Below are 25,744 nucleotides of genomic sequence, written 5' to 3'. Positions count from 1 at the left end.
CATCTTTCGACCTGAGGACTCAGGAAGGATGAAAGCTGGAACCTGATTTTGAGGGCTGGGGGTGAATCAGCCAGGAGGAACTTGGGGGCAGGGACTTGGCCCAAAGGGACAGTGGAAATCTTATGGGACTTCAGGGAATGTGGTTGGAACAGAACCCTGGTTGGGGTCACGTGGAAAGCCTCAGGGGGTCCGTTGAGGGGCTGGAGTTAAATTCTTAGACCTCTGGCATCCCCCAGCCCCACCTGCTTGTGGGGCAGTGAGGAGGCAGGCCGCCCTGGACCGCTCCATTCACTGGACCAGTGCCTCCGCCAACCCTTCGCCCCACTCACGGCAGCCACCAGGAGACAACAGGCACAACCATTTATTACTGTGGGCAGAGGACCCAGGGTGCCTGGGCTGGGGGGGCAGCCTTCCTGCTCCCAGATAACCCCTGCCCCACTCCAGGGCTGAGACTGAGAAGGACCATCTCTGGGACTGGGGAGAATAAGGGCCCCCGAGCCCGGGCTCCTGCGAAGAGGAGGTCAGTACCCCGGGACTGAGCCTTGCCTGCCTGCCTGGAAGGTCCCCATTGGTTCCTGACCCCTGGAGCTGAAGCAGGGCTGCAGGGCACCGCCCACTGTCCCCAGTAGCCACCCCCATGTGGGGCACAGTTGGAGTGTGGGGGTGTCCCGAGGGTCCCAGCGGGATAAACTTCAGGACACACCACTTGGAGAACCAGCCATATTCTCTTTATTTTACCCTTCCCTCCTGCCGGGAATCACAGCCTCCCAAGCTCAGCCCAGCCGGGAGTGGCCAAGGCTAGAGCAGAGACCCCGGCCTGCCTCCCCAGTCTCCCGCAGGGCCCTGGGCAGCCAGCTCAGCAGCTGTTCCTCCTCGAGGCAGCCCAGCCCTGCAGGGAGCACTGGAGCTCCATGAAGGTCAGCGAGCTCAAAGTGACCGCACAAGGGCCCACGAGGCGGAAGCCAAACTTCTCGTAGAAGGGCACCAGGTGGTCCTCGCACATGAGCACAGCCCGGTGCACGGTCGGCAGGCTGCCCAGGTGGCACAGGTAGCGCCACAGCAGGGTGGAGCCCTTGCCTTGCCGCTGGAAGGTGTGGCGCACAGCCAGCACGTGCAGGTGGGCCATGTGGCCCCTGGGCCTGTGCAGCATCAGTGACTCCTGGGGGCAAGTGAGACACGAGTCCATCACCTCTGCTGACACCTGCCCCCCCCACACCGCCCCCACCAGGGCCCAAGAGCAGGTGTCCCCTGAGTGTTTGCTCCCACCCAAGGAAAGCCCTGGTATGGGTTTACATCCCCAGCCTCATGGCAGACCCTTCATGAGAGGTCCCTGCTCTTTGAGACCCCAAAGAGCAGGGACCTCTTGCTCTGAAAGAGGACTTGTGGCCTGTGCTGGTGTCTGGCTCGGAGGAAGCAGCCCCAGTTCTAGGCTGCCCTCCCCTCGTCATCTGGCTGGCTCTGGGAGGGGGGGACGCAGCAGGGTTCTCCTCCAGAGGCCTGGCAGCCCAGCCCTGCCCTCACCTGCGTGAGCCTCTCCTCGTCCCACAGCGAGCCAATGATGAAGGCCAAGAGGCGGCCCTCCTGGAACCAGCCCATGGAGAGCTCGGGACACAGGGTCAGGAAGTGCTGGATCTCGTGGAGATACAGGGGGTACACCCCCAAGGTGGAGACAAAGGCTGCAGCAGGGAGCACAGGGGGTTGGCTGGCTGGGTCACAGCGCCCCAGGCCTACCCCGCAGCCCTTCCGGCAGGAATGCAGGGGACTCAGGGCTAAGTGCGCACACAGAAACCCAAGCACAGCCTGATACTCGAGGGTCCCGGGGACGAGGACAGGAGGGGCAGAGGTCTTCTCCCCTCAGGGCAGCTGCAGTATCGGGGCACCCAGGCCCTGTGGGCTGCTCACCTTCACGCTCAATCTCAAACACACCAGCAGCATCCTGAGGGGTGAGGCAGCGAAACTCGCTGGCTGGGAGTGTGTGGCGCCGCTGGCAGCTTGGGGGCTCTGGTACCCTGGGTGGCAGGTGCAGGGCCACAGGCGTCAGGTAGTGGATGCTCTGCATGGACATCCTTGCCCTTGGTGCCACCTTTGGGCGCCCCGGCACAGGGATTGGCCTCTGCAGCAGAGAACGGCGCCCGGCCCCTGTTGGAGGGGAGCAAGGGCCTGCCGTCAGTCCTCTAAGAGGGGCCGGCCAGGGTTTCCTGTTTTTGTAGCGGAACCTGGGGAGGGGCTGGCCTCAAAGCAGATGGACACATTCCCCAATGCCTGGTCCCCCGGGGCTGTTTTGGGGACTGTAAACACTGGTGTTCTCTCCCCCACTTTCCTGCTCAGCAGTCCCTCCAAACCTCCAGATTCTAGCCTCACTACCCTCCAGTGGGGGTGGGCAGGGCCCGGACACCAGGGAGGAGGGGCCGTGAGCTCCCACTGATCACTTCTAATGCAACTGTGGGTTGGGTGGGGTGGTTGGTCTTACCTCCCCGAGGAGATGTTGAGGCTTTTGGGTGTAAGGTGGTGTGGCTAAGAGCTTTCCAGGCAGCCTCAGCCCTCGGCCCTAGAGAGAAGCCCCTTGATCAAAGTGGGTCCTCAGGGATCCCCACATTTACGCAGATGGCCTCCAACTTCGCCATTCGCACACAGGGTGGGGTGAGGAGCTGGGGGAGCCTGGGGGGCGTGGGGAGGAGCCCGTGTGGGCTGCAGATATACCGTCCTTAGAGGCAGCCAACCCCCCTTAAAAAGCCCCAGGGCTTCCACATTTGCCCTTCCTCCTCCACCTTTTCTCCCCACGTCTCGAATACCCAAGCTGGGTATTTCTATTCCTGAAGACTAATAGCCAGGGGCCGGGGGTCCCTCTTACCAGGACGAAGGCCCCCAGGTCCCCACCAGAGTCAGTCACCCCAGGCGCTATCCACAGGTACAGGAAGCAGGAAAATGGGAAACACCCAGCTGCGCTGCTGTTATAGCAGGTACAACCCAGCCCCACGTGATGTTCTGAGATTTCTAATCCCCCCAGCCCCACCTTCGAATCTCAGCAAGCTGGAGGACACCAGCAGGGCCCTGTCCCTGTGGGCTGAGGGTCAAACGTCACCGTGGCACACTGCACAGGGAGGGGATTACAAAGGAGGGCCGAAGGCTTAGGGAAGATCATGTACTAATCCCTGCTGTGTCATCCACAGGGACAGGAACAGGTGCTTGTCCTTTGTCCCCTGGAGGCCTGGGCAAGCCCCCTCTGAGGGTCCCTCCAGCTCAGGAGGCCCAAGGATGCTACTATTTATAGCTCTAGCTCAGTGCTAAGCCCCAGAAAACAGTCTCCTTTCATCCCCACGACCCCATTAACCCATCTTTACAGAGAAGAAAAGCTCAGGTTAGATGGCCTGAGTGGAACGCCCAGGGCTGCCTCCCCTCTGCACACGGTTTCCGCCTGAGCCGCTCGCCCAGTGATGTCCCACACGGCCTGTTCACATCTTCCTGGTCCTGCTGCTGGCCACCAGACAGTGTCCCCAAGTCGGAGACTTCCAGAGCGGAGGGAGGGAACCCTAAATCTGGCCCCGGGACATGCAGGTGGGGCTGATGAGCAGGGGGAGGCACTGTGCAGAGACTGCAAGCCACTGAAAAGCTTTGACCTTTCAAGTCCTGCCCTGGTCCATTCCCCCCTCCCATCAGGCAAGTGACAGAAGTCTGCTTCCCCAGGCGTGACTCTCTGAGGGACACTGTGGGGAAGATTCCCAAATCCAGAGGCACGGGTCAGACCTCAGCCCCCCCCCCTTGCCCCCCCCTCCGCTCTGCACCACCCGGCCAGCTGTCACAACAACCAGTCGAACAAGCCAATGTCCTTAGGGATTCATAGATTCACGCCCCGCTGCCAATCACGTACCATGCCTTACCTCCCATGCCTGCCACCTCCCCGAGATGGTTCCACACACTCCCAGGTTCCTTGACTGCCCAGTGACCTTGGTTCACCCCATTCCTGGCCCTGGCCCCTCTCTCTCCCCCTTAGCTCCCACCCCTCCTGCAGCCTTAGCCCTTCCCTCACCAGCACCCACCTGCCACATGCGCCCCTGCCCCATCGGGGCCTGGCTTGTACACCTGAGCGGCACTGCTGACCCCTGGCACACCCACCCCAGAGAGCCCGCCCTCTCCTATGACCCAGAAGACCCTGGCACCAGCCCTGCCCGGTGCTGCTGGGCCTACATGGTCCTGACACTTCATGACCCCGGCCCACCCCACATGCCCCCACCCCCGCACTCGCCCCTTTCCCCCAGGGTCCCTCTGCTCTCTGGGGCCAGCAGAACCTCCAGAGCTCACCACAGCCCCTTCCAACTGCCACTGGGCAGCTCTCGTCCCACCGCAGGCCTATCAGAATTGACCAGAAGACCTCCTCAGGCCTGGCCCTCCACCTGGTGCGGGAGACATGCCCAGGACCTGGGCTGGGCCCCTCCAACCTCAAGATCCCAGAAAAGGCCTCCTCTGTCCTTCTCAGACCCCGTGGCTCCCCTGCACCCCCTGGTGGCCACCGGAGAAGGGCCAGCAGGCTGTTCAGTCTGCCTCTCTTTAGATTGACCACCAGACGGTCCTGTTCTTTTCAGAATACACCTCTGGACCTGTGGAACCCCAGAGAACAAGACAAGACAGCACAGTAGACATGGCTGACACGTGTGGGGGGGCGGCAGAGGGGAGGGGAGGGCCATCATGGGGCCTCTCCTGGTCACCTGGGAGGAAGGGAAGGACACCCCCACTGAGAGAGGGGGACGGGGACCAGGGTAAGGATACCCTCTGCAAGAAAACGAAGCGGAGCATCAGGGCGTCCACACCAGGAGTAACGGCCTGTGTGTCTAGTCCCAGCCTCTGCGAGTGATGATGTGCCGAGACGTGCGAGACCACCCACCCTCCTCCGGCACCGGGTCCTCCGACCACAGGGCTGTCACCAAACCTGTCTGACCGACAGAGGGGCCTCGGGAGGGGCACTTTGGGAGGCTGCTAGATTGAGCACATAAAAATGCAGGGTGCCTGATGCAACTTGAATTTCAGGGAAGCGACAAATAATTTCTAAGTGTGTCCTGTGCAATGTTTGGGACATACTTACACTAAAACGCTGTTTACCCATAGTTCCGACTTCAGTGTCCTGGAGTTCACCCGGAAACCCTGCTGTGAGGTCTGGGGACGGGATGGTCAGCACGGGCCAGAGCCAGGGCAGTGAGAGAGCGGGAAGAACCGTGCGCTGCCGCGTGGCAGAGGAACAGTCTGAGCCCTGGGCAGAGCCGGAGCCCTTGGCCTCCAAACCCCTATAATGTGCATCCTGGCTTAAGGCAACTGGCCATGACTGTCCCCTATTCAGCTCTCCTGGCTTCAAACCAGCAATTCTGACATCTGGCTGCGCGTTGGGATCACCTGGGAGCATCAAAAAACCCTAACACCTGTGTCTCCCTCAGAGATGCTGATTTTAAAGCTCTCAGAGACCATGGGGGGGGGCGGGGGCGGGGGCGGGGGCGGGGGGCAGCCTGGCGCTGAGAACCGCTGCTCCAGGGCATGTTCTCCAAGCAGCCGGGAGGCTGTAACTTCGAATCCTGTGTGTCTTCCTCTCGGGAGAGAGAGTGCCGTCACCAGCCCAGCGCCCCACCTGCGGCCGTGCGCCCAGACCAGGGGCGCTCAGGCCTCCATGGCCGCAGACCCTTTTCCAAGTGGAGGCTTTGGCCGAGATCTGGAATGTAAAACAGCAAGAGCCGCCTGGCTGGAACTGTGGCAGACTCCATGAGGGTCCTCAGAGGGACCTGTGGCACAAGGTGGGAGACAGTGTGGACCCCCACGGGGGTGTCTGGAGGGAAATGGAATTCCCGCAGAGGCGCAGCCCCAGAGCACCCTCTGCCCTGCAGGCCCCTTGGATCAGCATCCCCAAGCCCATTTCCTTCCTTGTTGTGACATTTGTGTCTCGTGCCCAGGGCTGCTCAGAGGGGTGCAGAGGCCCTGCCCAGGCTCAGTCGGGGGGCAAGCGAAGAGCGGCTCTGGCTGAGAGGCAGTCACAGGTGACGTGGGCAGCACTCTAACTGCAGAACCAGAGGCGGGAGGACGAGGCTGTGTATTTGATACGTACTCACACGTCCTGGTGGGGGGACCACCGGTTCTGGTGTTTCTCTCACACCCAGATAAGCACAGTTTCACTCGGAACCGGGGTCTCCCTCCAGTACCAGCTCCCATGAAGGGTCCTGCACCCACCTCTGCCCGGCGCTGACTCTGCTCGTTCTGCCCTCACGCCATGCTTCTGCGCCTGGGGTGGCTCCCCGCAGGGGTCCCACTGTCACTCCCTGCAGCCTGGCCTCCTGCAGGGCCTCCCCGCCCTGCAGACGGGTCTGGGCGCCTTGAATACCAGCGGGGGACTGGGTTCCACTTCTCTCCCACAAGGCTCTCTGGTTCCCGGCAAAGTGTGGGCTCTGACTGGGCCCCTGCCTCAGAGCTCTGGACACCGTGTGGCAGTTCAAGGCCAGGTTGTCCAGGGCACACAGAGACCCCCCCAGAGGGCCACGTTACCTGACTCCCCCTCTGCCAGGAGAGCCTCGCCTCTCACCACCGACCCCCATCCCACCAATGGCCCAAAGCCGTGAGGACGATGGGCACAGATGTGGCTGTCCTTGTGGTCGAGTAGACAACTGAGGCCACAGTGTCACCACAGGGAAGCTGGGAGTTGGACACTCTTGGGGGCGGGGCAAGGAGCCACGCACGGGGAGAGAGAGGGATCTGAGCAGAGCCAGGATCGGGCTGTGTCCCAGAACCCCAGGGACGAGGCACCAGCAGCGTCACAAGGAGCCAGGAAAGGAGAAGAGACCTCAGAGTCTCCTCACAAGGAGGCTCTGGCGCCTGCAGGAGAGGGGGAGGGGGTGGGGAGGCCAGAGGCACAGGAACAGCCTAAGGTGACAGAGCAGAGGTGGCAACAGGGCACTGGCCGTGGGTTAGTCGCGCGCCGACCCACCAGTTCGGGTGCCGGAGAAGACTCCTGACCCCACTCCATACACCCAAGCCTGCAGCCGCCCTAGAGAGCCTGGTTCAGCGAGACAGCCAGCATCCCCCTGGGCCCAGGCCCTCCGGGAGCTTCCCATGTGGGCCCTTGTGTGACAATTTGCGTTTTCTCGGTGGTTCTGAGAGTGGCTTCTTTCTCTGAACCCCTCCCCCAGCACACTCAGAAGTACTTACCTTTTCAAGCGCAGTCCCTCAGGCCCAGGTCCAAACGGAGACCTAGGCGGGGCAGCTGCCTTCAGCGGAGGGAAGAAGGCAGCTCTGAGTCAGCAGCAGCCCCGCCCTCCGGGGCTGGGGGATCAGTGCTCCGCAGCCCGCTGGTCTGCAGGCTGCGGTGGCACCACATTCCGGGGTCTCACCAAGGTGATGAGTCCTGTACGGTGGAAAAGTGTTCCCATAGCCACACACTCTGCACCTCCAGCTTCACGTGCTGCCCTTCTGGACCCGGTGTCATCCGATTCCTGCCCCATCTGCGCCCAGGCCAGCGGCACGTTTGGCGAGGGCCTGCGGGCCCTTCCTGCTCAGCCGTTCCTCTGCCCAGTGGCCCGGCACTTCACCGGCTCGGTGATGTTGTGACTTAAATCTAGGTATTGATCTGTACAAAGAGGGAAGTGGAGGAGATCTTTGGGGTGAGGGTGGGTGGAAGGCAACACTCATTTTACAAGGAGGAGTCCCCGTCTTTGAGCAAAGAGAGGTCACTAACCACTAATGGGCTGGAGAGGCCACACCTGTGAGCGTCCAGGAGGCTCAAGGAGAACCTGAGGCTTCGAGATTTTTGAGTGCAGCCACCCAGATGTCCCCCAAACGTCTCAGAGGCAAACTTCTTCCCAGTCGGGATCCTTCTTGGCACAGCTGACTCACTCGGGTTGAGAATTCAACCTCCTCAGGGGCCCTGCCACTCTTGTTTTCTCGGTTTTCAGGAGGCGAGTTTCTTTCCATACAGCCAGCTTGTATACCGGGGCCTTTGATCGGCAACGCATCACCCACAGCCTCTTGCCATCTCAGGACGGCCATGGACTTCCATAGTCCTTAGGACTGCTCTCCCACCCCTTGATACCCTGTCTTTCCACGGGAGTCCCATCCCAGTTTGCTGCCCACAAGAGTTTTAACAACTGCACCGCTGTAGCCTGCCAGGGTGCAGGGGAGTCCGCTTACCAGCAGTTAGCAAGCCCTGGGGTTCCTGTTCATAGAGCAGGTTCTCCAGGACCACACCTGGCACCAGCTGCTGTTCCAGGTGACATTCTCCAGGAAATAGACCTTCCGACTCTGAGTTCTACATGAGGAGATTTGTTGGGAGTGCTCTTGGGCCAACACCTGTGAGGGAGCGATAGCAGCAGACGTGGCCCAGGGGGACGTTGGCCTGGGGGGACGCAATTGCAGAGGCTTCAGCTGAGGCCAGGAAGAGCTCTGAAGCTGGGGTGGCCCTTCCCAGATGTCCCGAATGGAAGCGAGAGGACCAGGCTTCATTCCCCTGCACGGACGGTCATTGGCAGGGTGAGCCATCCTCTTTCAGCCAAGGGCAGTCCTTGGAGAGGGATGCAGCTGTGAGCCTCGGTAGCCAGTGCCCAGGGACGGGGCGGGGGAAGGAGCTCCTTGGACCTGAAGGTGGACTTGGGTGGTGCACCACAATTCCCCCGAAGGCTAGCAACCCCTGGAAGAGAGAGACTGCGTTGGAAGTGTGGCCCTGCGCCACCCACACAGTAGGAGTCTGTGAACTGCTGACTCTCCCGGTGAGGATGGCACTGGGCTGCGTGACCTCCTGGGGGTCTATTTTGAAGCCTCCTTTGCAAAGATAGGCTGGTTCACTGCTGGACTGAGCCGGGCCCATCCTTATTTGGGGTTCAATTCTGCCATGGTACAGAGGCATTTCCTCAGGAACCTTCCAGTCCTTTCTGGAATGATGTCAAAGGCAAGAAGGGATCGCCACCTTCTGGAGAAAGAAGGGACCTACAGCTCCCTGAGTGACTGCAGTCCCTCTGTCCCGTAGAAAGATCATGTGAGCCCCATGTGTGATTTTCAATTTTCTAGTAACTACAAAGAAACAGGTGAACTTGATTTTAATAATATGTTATTTAACTTAATAAAGTATTGTCATTTCAACAATTAATCAATATACAATTGTGAAATATCTTATACTCTTTCTTTTTTTGTACCAAGTCTTGAAAATTCAGTGCGTATTTTATACTTACAGCACATGTCAATTCAGCCCAGCCACCTGTCAAGTGCTCAGGAGCCACACGTGGTTACAGGTGCTATGATGGGTGGTGCAGGTATAGACACTAAAGGCTAAGGAGAGAGCAGCAGTCCGTGCGCGCAGGATGAGTGTGGATGCGTGTGTGCTGTGAGTGTGCACGTGTGGGATGTGGTTTTCATACCTTAAACAAATGGAGAGCTGGGGGCCCTGGCTGGTGTGGCTCAGTGGATTGAGTACCAGCCTGCAAACCAAAGGGTTGCCGGTTCGATTCCCAATCAGGGCATATGGCCTGGGTTGAGAGTCAGGTCCCCAGTAGGGGGCACTTGAGAGGCAACCACAGACTGATGTTTCCCTCTCTAAAAATAAATAAAATCTTTAAAAAAATGGAGATCTGGGAACTTGAGGAAAGACGGAGGTGTCCTTGTTTTGTTCAATCATTCAGCAGAAAGAGATTGACCACCTGCTATGGGTTAGACCTATCCTGGCTGCTGGAATGCAAAAATGAAGAAGACATGGTCCCTGTCCTCAAGGTTCACAGTCTCACGGGAGAGACACAGTGAAACAATGGTTGTAATAGAGGGTAAGAAATACAGTCACACAGGTACTACCAGGTAAGTGGGGGATAGTTGGGGAGCGGGGCACTTGGAAGACTTCATAGCTGAGAAGGCCCCCGATTCTTGAGCAACCCACAGCTGGAGACTCAGGCAGAGGCGCTCCTCCAGCCAGACACTAACCGTGTGGGTGTGGGAGGGCTCTGCGGGGTAGCTCCCCTCCCACCCCTCCTTTCCAGCCGAAGCCCCCAGCACTCAAGGTACCCTAGAGCCCCCAGACATCGGCTCCAGGGTGGGTGCGCTTGCACAAGGTGGCTTGGAGAGGCAAGCAGGCTGAGGCTCCCTGTGGGGGCGGTGTGGGGCCCATGTGCACTTTGTGGGTCTGGAGAAGTGGCCCAGTGGCCAGTTGAGATAGGGACAAGATGGGGCCTGCTTCCCCTAGATCAGTTCATTTTGCTGCCAGCTCTGCTGCCTCCGGAACCAAGCCAGTTCCTTTACTAGGGGAGTGGCCAGGCTGGCTCAGTTTCTGGCAGGCACATTTGTAAATAAGCAAAATTCTCCTGAGAAGCATCTATAGCCCCCAAGAAGGGCTGGGTGTTGGGGCCATGAGAGGAAGGGGTTTCTCCATTGGTGAATGAAGGTTTTTAGGGTGTTTTTTCATCCAATTATTTTGAAAATCAAAACTAAGCAGGCACTCCCATCCAGGCTCACCCCACTTGCCAGCCTGAATGTGCAGAGACTTTGGCTAGGGTTTTGGAGTCTGGGAAGGAATCAAGCCTGAAACCATGTCCAGAGCATCTCAGGTCTGATTGAGGTCACTGAAGGACACCACGAGGTGGGGAGGAACATACTGAGTCTTTCTCCCCCAAAGGGCTCACATGCAGCTCAAAATGGGGTCAACCGAAAGGGTTGAGATACAGCACAGCAGCTCTCTGGGTGTATGCGCAGGGTGTGCGTTTGTGGGGGAACTAACCAAGGGGAGGAACAGGAATCTCAGGCCTTCGATACCCATCATATGGCACCGTGCCAGGCACTGCACTAGGCACCAGGGTTACACACTAAATACAACCTGACCCACATTCACAAATGGGGTTTAGTGAGGGGGAGATCAGTATTCGAAATCAAGGATGCTTACCTACAACCTAGCAGGTTCCTGTCGTGTGGGGGGCTGGGCAGCACAGTGCGGCACGATGCTTCACCGGCAGCTCATGCTTCCTCCCTCACAGGCGGATAATCTATGCAAAGCATTTAGTGTAGTACCTGGCATTAAGTTGCCGCTCAATAAACGGAAGCTATTATTAGTCATTATTACAAGAAGCTGCAGAATAAACATGGAACATCTTTCGGGAGTGCCAATTTTACTCAACGGCAAGGGAGGAAAGGACGTTCTTTTTATAACAAACACGGGCATAAGCTGATGTAGAATGCAAAACTCACTTGGATTTTTGACATCAACGATTTCGGGCCTGCACTGCTCTGCCCCTTCAGCCTACTTGCACACCCCCATTCTCCAAAAGACATAGGAATTAGAAAAGCTTGGAGTCAGGAAACTTGAGGTCCAATTTGCATCTGCCAGTCACTACCTTGTGACCTTAGGCACTGAGCTAGTATAATTACTTTCTATATTTTAAAATGGCAATATGAGGCAGACCATAAGTACAACAGTTCTAGAATTTTAGTGTAGGTGGGGGTGGGAGGGTTGAAATGTTAAAAAATAATAGTTAAGTGTTATTGAGGGAACTCTAGGCCAGACACTGTTCTATTTCAGTTAATTCTTCCAATTACCCGATGAGACACGTACTACTGTTAACACTCCTATTTTACAGATGAGAAAATTAAGGTGAAGAGAAGTTCATCAACTTGCCCACCTTTATAAGATTAGTAAGTGGCAGTGTCAAAAGTGAGGCTCTGTGGCGCCCACTATTAACTATCTGGCTGTCTTACCTCTTTCTATGTATAACAAGCCTCGTAGAGCTTTGAACTCATCTAGATAGAGTTAGAGGCAAGTCATAGGGGTCACTAACACATGCTGATATTTTCTGGTCTTTCTCTGGGCCTCCTTCACCAGCATCTCGACCAATCCCTAAGGAAACATCACCTTCCAAGTTCTGTGCGAAATTCCCTAATACAATATACTTTACTTTTTAATTTATTTTAAAAAGATTTTATTTATTTCTCTTTAGAGAGAGGGGAAAGGAGGGAGAAAGTGGGAGAGAAGCATCAATTGGTTGCCTCTCAAACACCCCCAGCCAGGGACTGGCCAGCAACCCAGGCATGTGCCCTGACCGGAAATCGAACCAGCGACCCCTTGGTCTGCAGGCCGGCACTCAAGCCACTGAGCCACACCAGCCAGGGCATATTTTGTAATTTATGTTTTAAAAGATTTTATTTATTTATTTTTACAGAGAGGGGCAGGGAGGGAGAGAAACATCAATGTGCGAGAGACACATCTACCGGTTGCCTCTCACACACTCCCAACTGGGTACCTGGCCCAAAACCCAGGCATATGCCCTGACTGAGAATTGAACCAGCGACCTTTCGGTTCCCAGGCCAGCGCTCAATCTACTGAGCCACACTGGCCAGGGCCATTTTTATTTTAATCTTTATTTTTTTCCATTATTATTTAGTCCCCCGTATACCCCTCCCCCCACAATATACTTCAGATCCACTCTATAAATACCTATTAATGCCTTGCTTACAAGTTGACATGGAGTCGCTTTTTAGCTATTTAATGTGTACATGTTTTTTCTCTCCAACTAGATTGTAAACACCTAGAAGACAGGGATTGTCTTGCTGTTTCTGCATCCATTAGACTAGGCTGGAGATACCAAAGCAGCTTGTTGACTGCTCTTGACAGCCCCCCGCCCCGCATCCTCCACCTCACCTCCGCCACTCCTCTTTCCCTCACCGCCCACTCCACTTCCTCCACCTCGGTCCGCACCTCCTGCCGCCTCCACTCCTTTTATCCCCTGTGGCTCCGCCCCTCCCTCGTGGAGTCCGTCCTACCCCCTCGCTCCCCGCAGCATCTCCAGCGTCCCCTAGCGACGAGGCGGTAACTCCTAGCAACCGCATCTTGGTGCCCTGACGACCGGGGGCACGTAGGGCCACGTCAGCGCGCCATGGCCCCGCCCCCGGCGCCGGCTGGCCCCGCCTCCTCGCCTCTGGGCCGCCGCCGCTGCTGCCGCCGCCGCCGCCGCATCCCGGAGACTCGCGCAGAGCAGTTATGGCGGATTCCGCAGCGCTCGCTCCTGTGGCTTCGGCTCCCGCCCAGGCCCCAGCCACGGCCTCGGAGGCGGCCCTGGCCCCAGACGCAGCCCCGGTCTCGGCCCCGGCGCCCGCCCCGGACTCGGCCTCCGGTCCGTCCTCGGACTCCGGCCCCGAAGCCGGCTCTCAGCGTCTGCTGTTCTCTCACGACCTGGTATCGGGCCGTTACCGCGGCTCGGTGCACTTCGGGCTGGTGCGCCTCATCCACGGCGAGGACTCGGACTCGGAGGGCGAGGAGGAGGGCCGCGGGAGCTCCGGCTGTTCCGAGGCTGGGGGCGCGGGCCACGAGGAGGGCCGGGCCAGCCCGTTGCGCCGCGGCTATGTGCGCGTGCAGTGGTACCCGGAGGGCGTCAAGCAGCACGTGAAGGAGACCAAGGTGCGGCGGGCCGGGGGGCGGAGGGCAGTTGCCTGCCGGAGCCCCAGAGCCCTGGGCCGGGAGGGAAGCGTGCGCGGCGCTGTCCGGAACGGTGCCGCTGCAGTGGGCCGAGGTGGGAGCACGAGGCTCAGCGCAGGTCCGCTCCCGTGCAAAGTCATTGCACCAGCCCGGCCCCCACCCCGCCCCCACGCGAAGGGACTTCGAAGCCGAAGGAGGGTGTGGTGTGGGCCTCAAGGTTATGTACGTGGACCCACTACCGTGGGCGACTCCTCGGGCTCTGAGGCGCGCCGGGTATGACACCAGGGCGGCGGCGTTTTGCTCACCCCCCAGGAGCTCCATACTGCATGGTGCATCCAGGAGGGAAGGCCTTGTGGGGCAGGTGCCAGGAGGGGTGGTGGGCATTCCGAAACGGAGATACAATACAGGTGGAAATCCGGGACCACGTAAACACCCAAGAAGTTAACTAGGTTGCAGCATGCATTATTATGGGTGAAGGAATCTAACCCCTTTCTGTTTTACCTTGTTGTCTCATTGTAATTACTGCGGGGAACTTTCTGAGTAAAATCACTAAGAATCAGAGCCGTGATATTAATAGTACTGGGGGAGGGGGATGTGACAGCTGCACCCGACGTTGATGGCTGCTAAGTGCAGTTGGACTTCTTGTGGGGAGAAATGCTGTAGAACCACGGATGGAAACCCGAAGGCTGTTTTTGACCTGAGGCTGTGGAACAAACGTCAGACTTCCATATGGTATTCCGGTTAGGCTGGTGAATGTTGCAGTTTCACCAAACCAAGGGTTTTATCATCAGAAACCTGAAACCATGAGCTGAGGTTGGTTTGGTGGCTTTTGGTGGCTTGTTTTCCTGAGTGATAGGAATTCCCTGAATTCCTATCAGTGATTCGCACACACATATAACCCTGTATCTTCCACCCCTTTTTCAGGTCCTCCCGTCCAAGACAACATTTTAAGCAAGAATCAGGTCTCGGTTGTTTCGGCTGCTGGGCCCTGAGAAGTCTGATCTGAGGGTCGAGGGGGGGCACTTCAGAAGTTAATCTGGGTTCTCACACGCTGGGAGACGATGTGCCACACTGCAGAGGGGGCGTGTGGTGAGGCCTTGGGCAGAGAAAAAGGCCCCATGCCCAGAAAGAATCTGTGATCCACTTCTTAGTGGCAGAAGTGACTTCTGACGCCAGCAGGGTCTTTTTTCCTGCTCCGCCAGCGCACATGCCCCCACTGAGACAAATCCGCACACAGGACCCTGCTTCCCCCAGAAAGGTGATAGCTTCTCTCACTCGAAGAGAAAACTGTAAGTTTGTATGTAAAAGTACTTGGAAAATGCTACTTTTTGTAGCAGAGTACTTGTTAAAAATTACCACCGGTATTGTTTTGTCGGGGAGAGATTTTTGTTCTAGGTACTGTTTGTGCATGGGCATACTGGCAGGTGGGTGCGTGTCTCTCCGTGGTTTTTTGTGATTTCAGGAATGCAACTCTTTCGACTCATCAGGGCCTCCTGCCCCGGGGCTCAGCTGACTACCCGGAGCTGCCCCGTTTATCAGTTGCTCCTGTTCGTCTTGACTTTGGTGGTTAACTTTGTTTACAGTTATGTTCCCTCCGCCCCACCCCCACATGCAGTTATATGAAGCCTGAGCTAAAATACCAGTTTGGGAACTAAACGGAAAATAACTTAAGGGCCCCAGCTTGGCTATATCCTGAAGCTCCCCTCAGGTGACTTGCTGTGAATTGGTTGAAACCCTTTGTGACTGGCAGTGGTGATGGCGTCTTTTCTTCTGCCATTGTAGTTCCTGTAGCTTCTGGGCTTAGCTGAGGGGCATGGGAATTCTAGGAAATGGTGGCACGTAGCGCCTAGTGGTGGGTGGCAGGACCCACTTTTTAAGACTTGAGAATGGGCTTGTGTGGGGAGGAAGTGTGCACCTGATAGGGAGCTCTCTGTTCCGGTGAGCTGCAGGCGCTGACGGCCCTGGTCGACTGAATGTATCTCCTGGCCATGGACTCGGGTGGTAAGGCTGATCCTTGCTTGTAGCACTGGTTTAACAAGATTTTCCCTCTCACCTCCCACTCCTTATCAGTCCATTGAGGTGGCAGCGGGCTGTGCGCGAAGGGCCGGGAGACCGAGGCAGAGCGCTTAAGTTCTGATGTTGCCTCCATCGCTAACCTGGTTACGAGATTTGAGAACCCGGTTGTTGGTAGGGGTGTAGTGACAGTCTCGGGAAACATTTCTCTGTAGAGTTTTAAAATTTTATTTATTTACTTTTTAGAGACAGGGGAAGGGAGGAAGAAAGAGAGGGGGACACGGATCAGTTGCCCTGACTGGGGACTGACCCTGCATCCTAGGAATGTGCCCTGACCCGGAATCAAACCGAGGACCTTTTGCTTAGCAGGACGATGCCCAACCTAGCCACACTGGTCAGGGCCACCTATTGGAATTTTAAAAATAGTGTCCTTTTAGTGTGGAGTAGTAGGCTGTATTTTTGTAGTTTTAATGTTAATTTGGTGGGCAATGAGTAAAGGCTTAATATTAGTCTCTTAATTTCTTTGAACTTTTTGATGAACAGATTTCAAAAAGAGAGGTGAAGAGGCTGACCAATGATCCCTACCCCCTCCTAGTCGCTTCCAGAAATTTGATCAACAGAAATAAAATAGGTGGATTTCCCTTAAAACTGCGGAAGTTGTGGTCCAGTTCCTGGGACTTCCAGCAGCCAAGGTTAAGCCCCTTTAGGGCTTGAAAGAACCCCAAGGCGGGCGCCCTCCCTTCCCTTGCTGCCCCGACCCCTTCACGGTCAGCATGGTGGCTGACTTTGGCCCTGGAAACTGTTCCCGTTCGGCCACACATCTCCTTCGGCGGAGACTTGCTCCTTCCCCATCTGTGGTCATCTCTTGAGTAAAATTTTTGAATAAAGCCAGTTGCTGGCAGCCTCTTGGCCTTGTGCAGCACTGGCTGGCCTTGGCGGGTCTTTGGGGCCTGCACCTGTCGTGGTTGGGCAGGACAGCCCCGCCCCGTGAGGAAGAGCCAGGCTGCCCTGTGTCTGCCCAGGTTTAGGGCTTCCTGTTCATGCTCCAGCGCCCCCTCCCTTGTGTGCTGTCTGTTGCTTTAAGTTGCCACACACTTAGAGTCTCAGCTGGTTTGAGATTTAATATCTCTAAATTAAAGCTGCGTCCATAATCACCCTGCTTTTTGTGAGGCGCGCGTACATGTGTGTGTGGCATCTCTGATGACACGTCCCTCGGGAATTTTTGGTTTATTTTTGGCTCCCACTCAGGCCAGATTTCCGGGAGGAAAACTATTTAGGTGTAGCATCACAGCATGTGGAGTTTGCTTGCCTCACCTGCCCATGTGCTGGGCCCATTAAAAGCAATTGTTCTCAATGAAATAATAGGAAGAAGTTATATAAGGCTACCCAAGATGCAGGACTAAGTTCATCTAAGTGTGTTTTGTTCAGATAGGATCACAGCGTGTATGGACTCTTACAGCTCCTCTGTGATTTTATTCTTTGTCCTTTGGCTCCCCCCCTTTCAGCTCCTGGGACTTGATGCCTCCTTCATGGTGCCTCTCTCTGGCTTGCTGCCTGACTCAAGGGCACTTTCATCAGACAAGGGGCGTGTGTCTGTGTCCTGTGATTGGAAGTCAAAACCCTTGGGTGCTCTTCCTGGCTGTCACCTATTCTGAATGACCTTGGCCTACTCACTGCCTCATTTTCTCTCTGCAGTGAAATACGAGGTCCTGTCTGTCTAGCCCCTGAAGTGAGCCTGCCCGGGTGGAATAACCAGAAGTGTAGGTGGGTGGTGCCTGGGGGTATGGCTATTAGCAGACAGAGTGCGGGGGTCACTTCTGCGTGCCACAGGTCGGTGCTACAAGGAAGAGGCATCTTGGGAAGCAAGAGGCGTGTGGTGGCTTTGTGTCAGCGGCGTTAGAGTTCCGTGGCTTGTGACCTGGTAGGTTACAGATTTGGGTTCTTCATTAAGCCTCTTCTATAAATACTCGTGAACTTCACTTCTCTGTTACTTTATAAGCAATTCAGTAATGCACATTTAAAGTAACGCCTGCTAAAGCCCACCAGTCCCCAGGAGGGGGTGGAATGAATAGATGCGCATGTTTTCCAGGATCTGGAAGACACCTTCTGAAATTCCTGAAAGACCAGTAGTGCTGTTACGAAGTATGAGGATGGTAGAGCGGTGTTTGGTGAGACAGTAAGACAGACGTCACGCAGCGCTACTCCGTGCTGGGCGCGCAGAGTGCTTGATGTGCAGCATTACTCAGCACCCACAGCAGCCCTGTGCACTCGGTACTGTCGCTGTCCCCGTGTTTCAGAGGGGAAGCCGAGGAAGAGAGAGGTCAGTAACTTGTCCAGTGTCACACAGCTCGTGAGTGGAGTCCCTCACCTGAGGGTGTTTAAGTTCAGGGTTTGCAGACCATCACTGTGTCTGAATCCCTTGATCAAACGTGAGTCACGGACCCTGTGGTTGGCATGAATCATCCTGTTTTTTAACACTCGAAAAGCTGAGCGGGGTAGGAGTCAGCACAGGTGAGGAGAGAGGAAGGAGCAGGGTGTTGGGATGGGCGACCGGTGTGCCGGAGGCCCGGAGGGCGGGTGGCCCGGCTGAGCGGCGCCGCGGGAGGAACGCTGTGTTCGCGCTCCTGGCGTGCTGCTTTCTGCTCTGCAGTTTTCATTCCTGGCCCCCCAGCCATTTTCAAAATACCTGTCCAAAGACGCATGTTGTTTCCGGAGAATCTGTGAATGCCCGCAGCTGCTGAATGAACGCACCCTCTGTGAGTCTCAGTCATTCCAATTCTGGTGGCTGGTGTTAGGAAATCCACCTTGACTTCCTGCCTCCAGAGACCGCCGGTCCCCTCTGTGGCGGCGATTGCCGCCCTCCTGCTAGGAATGCTGAGTCATGAGACAGGTTCTGAAGGGCTCCTTGGAGAGAGGCTGAGTCCTGCTCCCTTCCGCCTCCTTCCCTTCAGTCGCCCTGAACTTGGCTGTGGGCGTGCTCACTAAAGGTCTTTTTGCGTCCTCCCCACCTGCCTCCCCACCTGCCTCACCGTTGTGCCTGCTTTTCTCCTTTTGACTTTCCTCTTCTGTCGAGAGGGACTTTTCCTCTCTCTTTTGCTGTTGTACCCACAGGCCCTGTGGGATAACGGAGCCCCTCTGGGGCTGTGCTGAGAGGGTGTGACATGAACTGCCATCACAGCAGCACTGGGCCCCGTGCCGGGTCCCCCAGCATTGGGTGTAGGGTGATTTCTGTGGTGAGTGGGTTCTCTCTGAATGAGCCGTTCTGTAGTTTTGACCCAGAGAATGTGATCTGTGCTTCTGCTCCGATTGAAGGGAGCTTCAGTGTTTCTCTGCCCAGAGGTTAGCCTGTTCTGGATCAGGGTGGGAAGGTGCTAATTTAAATGAATTCCCAAAGAGAGGGAACGGCAGTCGGGCCGTGCGTGTATAAAGTGCTTTTTCGTTTACAAGATGCTATCACTTATACTCTGTAGGATTTTGCTGTTTTAACCGTAGCTCCTCCTGGAGGCTCCACTGGCCCAGCCCTGAGAAGGTGGTGGTTCCAGTGCTGCCGCATCCACCTGTGCAGCTTACTGAGCGGGCAGTGCACGCTGCAAATCTGCTTGCTTCCGACTGTTCTGCCGGCCTCAGGGGGCTCCACCGGGAAGCACCTGACATCTGTGTGGTTGCAGCCGGGGAGGGGCACAGTGCTGACCGAAGCGTTTGTAGTTCAGAGTAAAATTGAAGCGTTCATGGAAAACCCTCTAGATTTGTCGTCTCCAAGGTTATTTGCCTGTTTCGCTCTTCAGCACTGCTCTGCGGTTGAGAACTTCATGTCCTTCGACCCAGGCTGACTGTTGGGTGGATCTTCCGTCAGTTTCACCCACAGGCATTCTGTGTTCTGAAACAGCATTGTGAAATGCAAATTTTCATGATTTAAACATTGAGGCAAATGATTCATCATTTGGAAGTATTCAGTTAGGCGGTAAGTACTGGAATGAATGTCCTTTCTGGGTTAAATCTTGTTGAATATTTGGTTGAGGGGTTTTTGGTTTGTTTGCATATTTTAAGAGACCAAAACATTTAATTTTCTGCAGCTCAGTCAAAGGAGTAAGACACTTACCAGGTCACTTTTGTTTAAATGAAGAGCCTGGCTATATCTGGTGAAGATTCATTCTAACTATGACAATTACAATTTTTTAAATCTAAGCTCCGGATAGTGCTAATAAGGGGGGATAGGGAGCAGCCCTGGCCCTGGCCCTGGCCCATGTGGTCCAGTGAATTGACTGCTGACCTGCAAACCAAGAGGTTGCCAGTTCGATTCCCAGTCAGGGCACATGCCTGGTTTGCAGGCCAGGTCCCCAGTTAGGGGTGTGTGAGAGGCACCCGAATCTCTTGCACATTGATGTTTCTCTCCCTCTCTTTCTCCCTTTCTTCCGTTCTCTCTAAAAGTAAATAAATAAAATCTTTTTTTAAAAACAGTCTGAAGAGGCCCTGGCTGGGTAACTTAGAGCATCGTCCCAAGGCTTCAAGGTTGTGGATTCAATTCCTGGTCAGGGAGCTTAAGGAGCAACCAGTCAATGCATAAATAAGTGAAACAACAAATCAGTGCCCCCCTCCCTCTCTCCCCCCACCCCCCTCCTCCCCACCCCCCTCCTCCCTCTGTAAATGCAGTGCAAAAAGTCCTGAGGTGAGGATAATAAAAGCAAGGGGGGTGTATGTGCAGTCAATCCTATTCAACAATAAAATTAAAATCCCCAGCTAGCGGAAGAAATTCCTGCAGTCTTGAAAAAGAGCCTCTTCATTTGCATCTTGCAAGTGAGAGCTGGTCTTTCGTGCGCCGCAGCTCTGATGAGGTTTTTCCTCCTCGTGTTAATTTTGACCCTTTTTGTGGGAGATGCTGCTGCGATGAGGGCTGGCAAAGCCATCAGGGCAGGCGTATCCACAGGGCTGCCCCTCACGTGTAGATGGGAAGGAATACGGACACACACGTGCCTCTCGTGTGGGTTCCGGGACAGCAGGGCCTGACACCTCCATGCTGCGAGCAGCCCGGTGTGTGTCTGCTCTGTTTAATTGCTTTAGGGAGTCTGAGGGCCCTGGAGGTTGGTGATGTCATCTTCAGGCTGAGGAAGAAAGAGCCTCTCTCCCCACCCTCAGCCTGCTTGCTGCGGGAGGGGTGTCCAGCCTGCTGGTCGGAGGGGGTGTCTGCCTTCATTTGCTCACAGCCTGCGCGTCCCATCTAGCCCTTCGTGCCCCCAGGTCTGAGACGGGTCTCCTGAAGGTCACCAGGCACTGGTGAGCTCCTGGTCACTGCACCCACCCGCTTTTTCCCAGTCTTTGTCCGTTTGGCCCATCAGCCCTCTCCATGTGGGCGATCGTCTCCCATAAGGGAAACGTTCTTCTGTCGGGTTTTATGTGCCAGGCTAAACCGAGTTTTTCTCTTGCCTTTGCCTTCTTCCTCTGTCCTCTCTCTGTGAGACTTTTCCAGAGGCCTGAGCTCTCCTGTCCTCCCCTCATCCTTCCTCTCTTGTCCTCAGTGCTCTTGCCCTACCCCCTCCACCCCCTCCGTGGCCACAGCAGCACCTGCATCTCCACAGCTGCCACACCTTCCTGCCACACCTCTGTCAGCTCCTTCACTTCCGCCCTGGGAGCCGCCCACTTCCTGCTGTTGGATCTGAGGAGTAATGGCTCTCCCCATCCCTGAGTCCGGGAACCCTGCACAAATCTCCTTTTCTAACTTTTTATTGTGAGAAGTTTTCCAGTGCAGAGAAAAGCTGAAAAGCTAGGCCAGTGATTCCAAATTACCAACCATCACGAGCCAGTGGTTCGCCTTCTGCCGAGTCTGCGTTACCTGTGTGAGTGAGGGTGCGCGTGGTCCCGGGGCCATTGGCGAGCTGGTGGTGGAGGGGTGACACGCACCTCCACGCACTCAAGCTTACGATCTAAAGTCAGAACATTTGCAAGCATTTAAAATTGACCACTTTGGGCCCCCGCGGTAATAATTTTTTTTCTTTGAAGATTATTTTTATTGTTAAATCCACGTAACATAAAATTAACCACCTTAACCGTTTTTTTTATCATCCTCACCTGAGGACATTATATTCATTGCTTTTAGAGACAGAGGAAGGGGCGGGGGGAGAGAAACACCGATGTGAGAGAGGAACAGCAATTGGTTGCCTTCTCCTATGTGCCCCAACTGGGGATTGGACCCACAATCTGGGTAGGGGCCCTGGCTGGGAATCGAACCTGCGCCCTTCGGTCTATGGACCATGCTCCAACCAGCTGAGCCATACCAGCCAGGGCCCCACCTCAACCGTGTTTAAGTGCGCAGCTCAGTGGTTTAAATGCTTTTCTAATGCCGTGCTGCCGCCAGCACCACCCATCTCTGTACCCCGTTTTTGTCTCGTGAAACGGAAACTCAGTACCCATCGAACAGCGGTCCCTCCCCATTCTCCTTCACCCGGCCCCTGGCAGCCAGCTTTCTACTGTCCTTCTCTACGGTTTTGATTACTCTGGGCGCCTCAAAGAGGTGGATTTGTACAGTATTTGTCTTTTTATGAGTGGCTTATTTCACATACTGGCCTAAGCTTCACCCACGTTGTAGCCTGTCAGAATTTCCTTCCTTCTTAAGGTTGAGTAAAACCCTATCGTGTATATATACTACTTTTTGCTTCTCCATTTAGCTGTTGATGGACACTTGGGTTGCTTCCGTGGGTCAGCTCTGGTGCCCAGCGCTGCTGTGGACACAGGCGTGCAGGTGCCTTCTCCCAGTCAGTGCTTTTGGGGTGTGCGCTGAGCAGAGCCGCGGGGTCACAGGGTAGCTGTATTATATTTTTGTAGGACGGCCGCACTGGTTTCCGCCGCACCTTTTCCATGGTACAGTCCCCTCAGCCGTGCACAAGGGCTCCACTTCCTCCACATCCTCGGCAACTCTTGTTATTTTCTGTTTTTTTTTAATATTTTATTTATTTTTAGGGAGACAGGAAGGGAGGGAGAAAGAGAGGGAGAGAAACATCAGTGTGTGGTTGCCCCTCTCACACCCCCTACTGGGGACCCGGCTCACAACCCAGGCACCTGCCCTGACTGGGAATCCAACTGCGACCCTTTGGTTCGCAGGCCTGCGCTCAATCCACTGAGCTACACCAGCCAGGGCTGTTTTCTGGGTTTTTGATGGTAGCCATCCTAGTGGGTGTGAGGTGGTATCTCATGTAGCTTTGATTTGCATTGGCCTCCCCAGTGATGAGCAGATCGGACGCCTTTTCCTGTGCTCAGTGGTCACTTGTATGTTTTTTTGGAAAATATCTGTTTAAGTGCTTTGCCCATTTTTGAATTGAGTTGTTTGGCTTTTTGGTTATTGAATTTTAGGAAGTCTCTGTGTATTCTGGATATTAACCTTTTACCAGATGTACGACTCACAAATTATTTTCCCCCATTCCGTGGGCTGCCTTTGTATTATGTTGATGGTGTCTTTCGATGCACATATTTTAACATCTTCATGAAGCCCACGTTGTCTGTTTTTTTCTTTGATGCCTGTGCCTTTGGTGCCAGGCCTCTAATCTCTAATCTGTCATCAGATTTTTCCTCAAGATGTCTCTTACGTCTCTGTTTTCTTCTGACACCATTGGGTTGCTCTCTGGCCGCCCCATGCCTGGCTGACCTCCCCTGACCTCCCTGCCTCAGCCCCGCTTCAGGCCTGCGCACGCGGCCGACCTCCCACAGGACCACGTGGTCTCGTCAGGACCCACCCGGCCGCTAGTCTTGCGTGGCTTGGCATTCAGCGCCTCTCACCTGTGTTTCACGCTTAACCTCCGGTCTCTTCAGTTGACGCCAGCTGATCTGGGTTGGAAGCTTCTTGAAAAACAAAGCTATTGTCAAAGCTTCTGTTCTGTGTGGCCCGCATGCAGAGTCGTGGGAGCATTGGAGTGAGTGACCAGAGCCCTCCTGCTTGCCTAGGAAGTGTCCTTAGCCTGTTCCCAGAGGCCACGCTAGGTCTCTGCTGGAGCTGTGTGGGTCCCTTGCCAGCTGACATTTCCCCCCTTTGGGTCCCAGTAGGTTGACCATGTAATTTACTGCCCAAGCCGGCTCTTTCGAGAGCACTACGAATAATTACTCCAGGAGTGGGGGCCCTGTGGGCATCCTAATACTAGGAAAAGCCGATTCATCAAAATACACCATCTCGTTGTTTACTGTTTTAGTGCCTTCCCTGGCGAGCTCCCCAGGCAGCGGGCGAGCACGGTGCCCCCCGTGGCACAAATGCAGGCGTTGCTAGTGGTAAAACCCAGCAGAAACCGAGACACAGCTCCCCAGGAGCATGGGCTGGAATGAGAACTGAGAGGCCGCGTCTTGGGAAGCCAGTGAAAAGTCTCCCCAGTTGTCACCTCCCAGCTCGCCTTCGAGTTCTTGGCACAGTGGCTCTGAGTGATCTGGGAAAAGTACCAGTTTAACATTCAGAAGCCGCCAGAGTTCTAGCGCCTGTGGTAACTTCAAAACCTTGGTGGGAGCACGCCCTCTCCGAGCCTCTGTTCATCGAATGGGAAGATGGGCTTCCGGGAGGAGCAGCTGGAAGCCCTGGGCAGGTACACGTTGAGTTTCCTGCGTGGTGTTCTGCATGCGGCCCCCTTGCAGGGGGTGGGTGAGTGTTTCCTCCGTACGAGGCGCTCCACCTGCCACGGCGCTCGGGAAGAGTCTCGAGGGCGCAGCCTGGAGTTGTCGTGGTTATTGGCAGGCCTGTGACTTTGAAGAAGTTGGGCACCAGCTATTAAAATGGACATAACCGACCCTGAGTGAGGCCGGGGGAGTGTGGCTGGCGAAACAAAATCTAGAGCAGCCCGTCCTACGGGCTGATGCTCATGGGCGTACCAGGGGCTCTTGTTCCTGCAGATTCTTCGGAAGCTGTCAGGCTGGGGTGCGCCCGGGAGGGTGCATGTCCCGGTGGCACTGGTTCTCCTGGCTGGGCTGCCCTTTGAACTGGACTTACATGTAGGTCCTTCTAAAACCCTGTTGATGTCAATAGGTTCAGTTTTTTATCTACCCCTCTCCAAATTGCAAGTACACAACTGCCAGAAATTGTCAAATATGGGCCACAGGAGGTGGGGGAGGAGGGAAACAGGTTAAGTGGCCCCAGCCCCCAGGCAGCATGCTCAGGTCCTGGAGTTTGTGTTGGACAGACCTCTCCCCACCCTCACCAGCGGCCAGTGTTACTGCCCAGTCATTGCCGAGGTACTGTGTGGGGTCTCGTGCCTGTTTAGGCTGCAGATGGGACCGTTGTTGAGAGTGTGCGGCAGCTGGCGCACAAGGAAAATGGGCGGAATGGCTGTCTCACCCAGCCAGTACCGGTGAGCTCGCGGAGAGCGTGCTTTACTTGTGTCTCCTTACTCTCCCTGTGCTGGCCGGCGTCCCCGTTTTAGAGAGGGAGAGACTGAAACCCAGAGGAGGCCTGCGTCTTGCCAGGGTCACCCAGCGGGTGAGGGGCAGCCAGGTGTCTGTGCCCAGACCACAGGAGAGCGCGAGCCAGATCACTGACAGCGCTGCCTCTGCAGTAGTTACATTGTTTCCAGTTTTAAGTAACACAAATAATATCTTATACTTGATACTTTTAATATCTTTGTCTTTAAGTTTCTTAGGATAGATTTCTAAGCAGAATAACTTGGGTCAAGGATTAAGAATCCATTTTTAAGACTTGATTTGTTTTACCAGCTGTCCCCCCCACCCCCCACAGTGGTACCCACTTGCACCCCCCACCCCCTCAAGAGGCCTGTGTTCCCAGTGCCGGGCGAGACTTGTGTGTGACTTTGGCGGGAGGCTCCAGCTTGTTGGCAGCTTCCAGAGGGCTGGGACTCAGGTCTGCCACCTGGGCTGCTTTCTGCTCTCGCCAAGAATAAGGCCTTCTTGTGTCAAGGGGTGTCCCTGGGCTCTACGGGACAGGCCAGCCGGCCTCTTGTGCCTTTAGCTTCGGGCATGTGTTCCCCCAGCAGAGGGCTGACCTGGGGGCGTTGAGTGAGGGGGGAGGCATGAGGTGGCTTGGACACGGGGCGTGGAGTCGGCACACCACCCTGCGGTGGCTCAGTGTCCATGGCTGGGCCAGCAGGCCGACTCCTGTGCAGTTGTTGAGAGCTGGTTGAGGTCACTTTGACCAGCGTTCCCGCAGTGCTAACTGGGAAGTAAGTTGGCTCTGGGGCAGTTTCCCATCGCCTCTGGGGGCCCGCACAGTAAATGCGGCCACCGGTTTTGGGGGAAATAATGCCGATTAGCTTGTCTGCCCATCAGGCTGCCTTTAAACCTGAACCTTGATCTCTGTGTCTGTGTCTGTGTCTGTGTCTGTAAAGAGATGATACATGCAGATGACGCAGCATT

The 25,744-nt window shown here is 55.6% G+C and overlaps 2 protein-coding genes across 5 annotated transcripts in view; one reads left to right on the top strand and one right to left on the bottom strand.

Moving 5' to 3' along the window:
* Nucleotides 1–706: 706 nt before the first annotated feature.
* On the bottom strand, nucleotides 707–7,240 carry AANAT (aralkylamine N-acetyltransferase). 3 transcript variants are annotated; one of them, XM_045189916.3, is made up of 5 exons: nucleotides 7,177–7,240; nucleotides 2,471–2,548; nucleotides 1,903–2,139; nucleotides 1,522–1,676; nucleotides 707–1,159 (listed from the first exon to the last, which is right to left on the bottom strand). In XM_045189916.3, exons 3-5 carry the CDS (start codon nucleotides 2,063–2,065, stop codon nucleotides 857–859), a joined length of 621 nt encoding a protein of 206 aa, XP_045045851.2. In that variant the 5' UTR covers nucleotides 2,066–2,139; nucleotides 2,471–2,548; nucleotides 7,177–7,240; the 3' UTR covers nucleotides 707–856. The 3 variants fall into 3 exon arrangements, with proteins under 3 accessions (XP_045045851.2, XP_024409722.2, XP_045045852.2); XM_024553954.3 differs by lacking the exon at nucleotides 7,177–7,240 and adding an exon at nucleotides 2,852–2,948; XM_045189917.3 differs by lacking the exon at nucleotides 7,177–7,240 and adding an exon at nucleotides 2,852–2,944 and having other exon boundaries at nucleotides 2,471–2,658.
* A 5,657-nt stretch (nucleotides 7,241–12,897) lies between these two features.
* Nucleotides 12,898–25,744, top strand: part of UBE2O (ubiquitin conjugating enzyme E2 O) — a 48,790-nt gene continuing 35,943 nt past the window's right edge. For both annotated transcript variants that reach the window (XM_053912160.2, XM_053912159.2), the window contains exon 1: nucleotides 12,898–13,384. In XM_053912160.2, the coding sequence (XP_053768135.1) occupies nucleotides 12,968–13,384 (417 nt within the window). In that variant the 5' untranslated portion in view covers nucleotides 12,898–12,967. The remainder of the gene's footprint in view (nucleotides 13,385–25,744) is intronic.

Source organism: Desmodus rotundus, chromosome 9, assembly GCF_022682495.2.
Source record: "Desmodus rotundus isolate HL8 chromosome 9, HLdesRot8A.1, whole genome shotgun sequence".
In the NCBI taxonomy this organism is placed as follows: Eukaryota; Metazoa; Chordata; class Mammalia; order Chiroptera; family Phyllostomidae; genus Desmodus; species Desmodus rotundus.
Note: the sequence above shows the minus strand (reverse complement) of the source record. Positions and strands in the feature narration are given on the sequence as shown.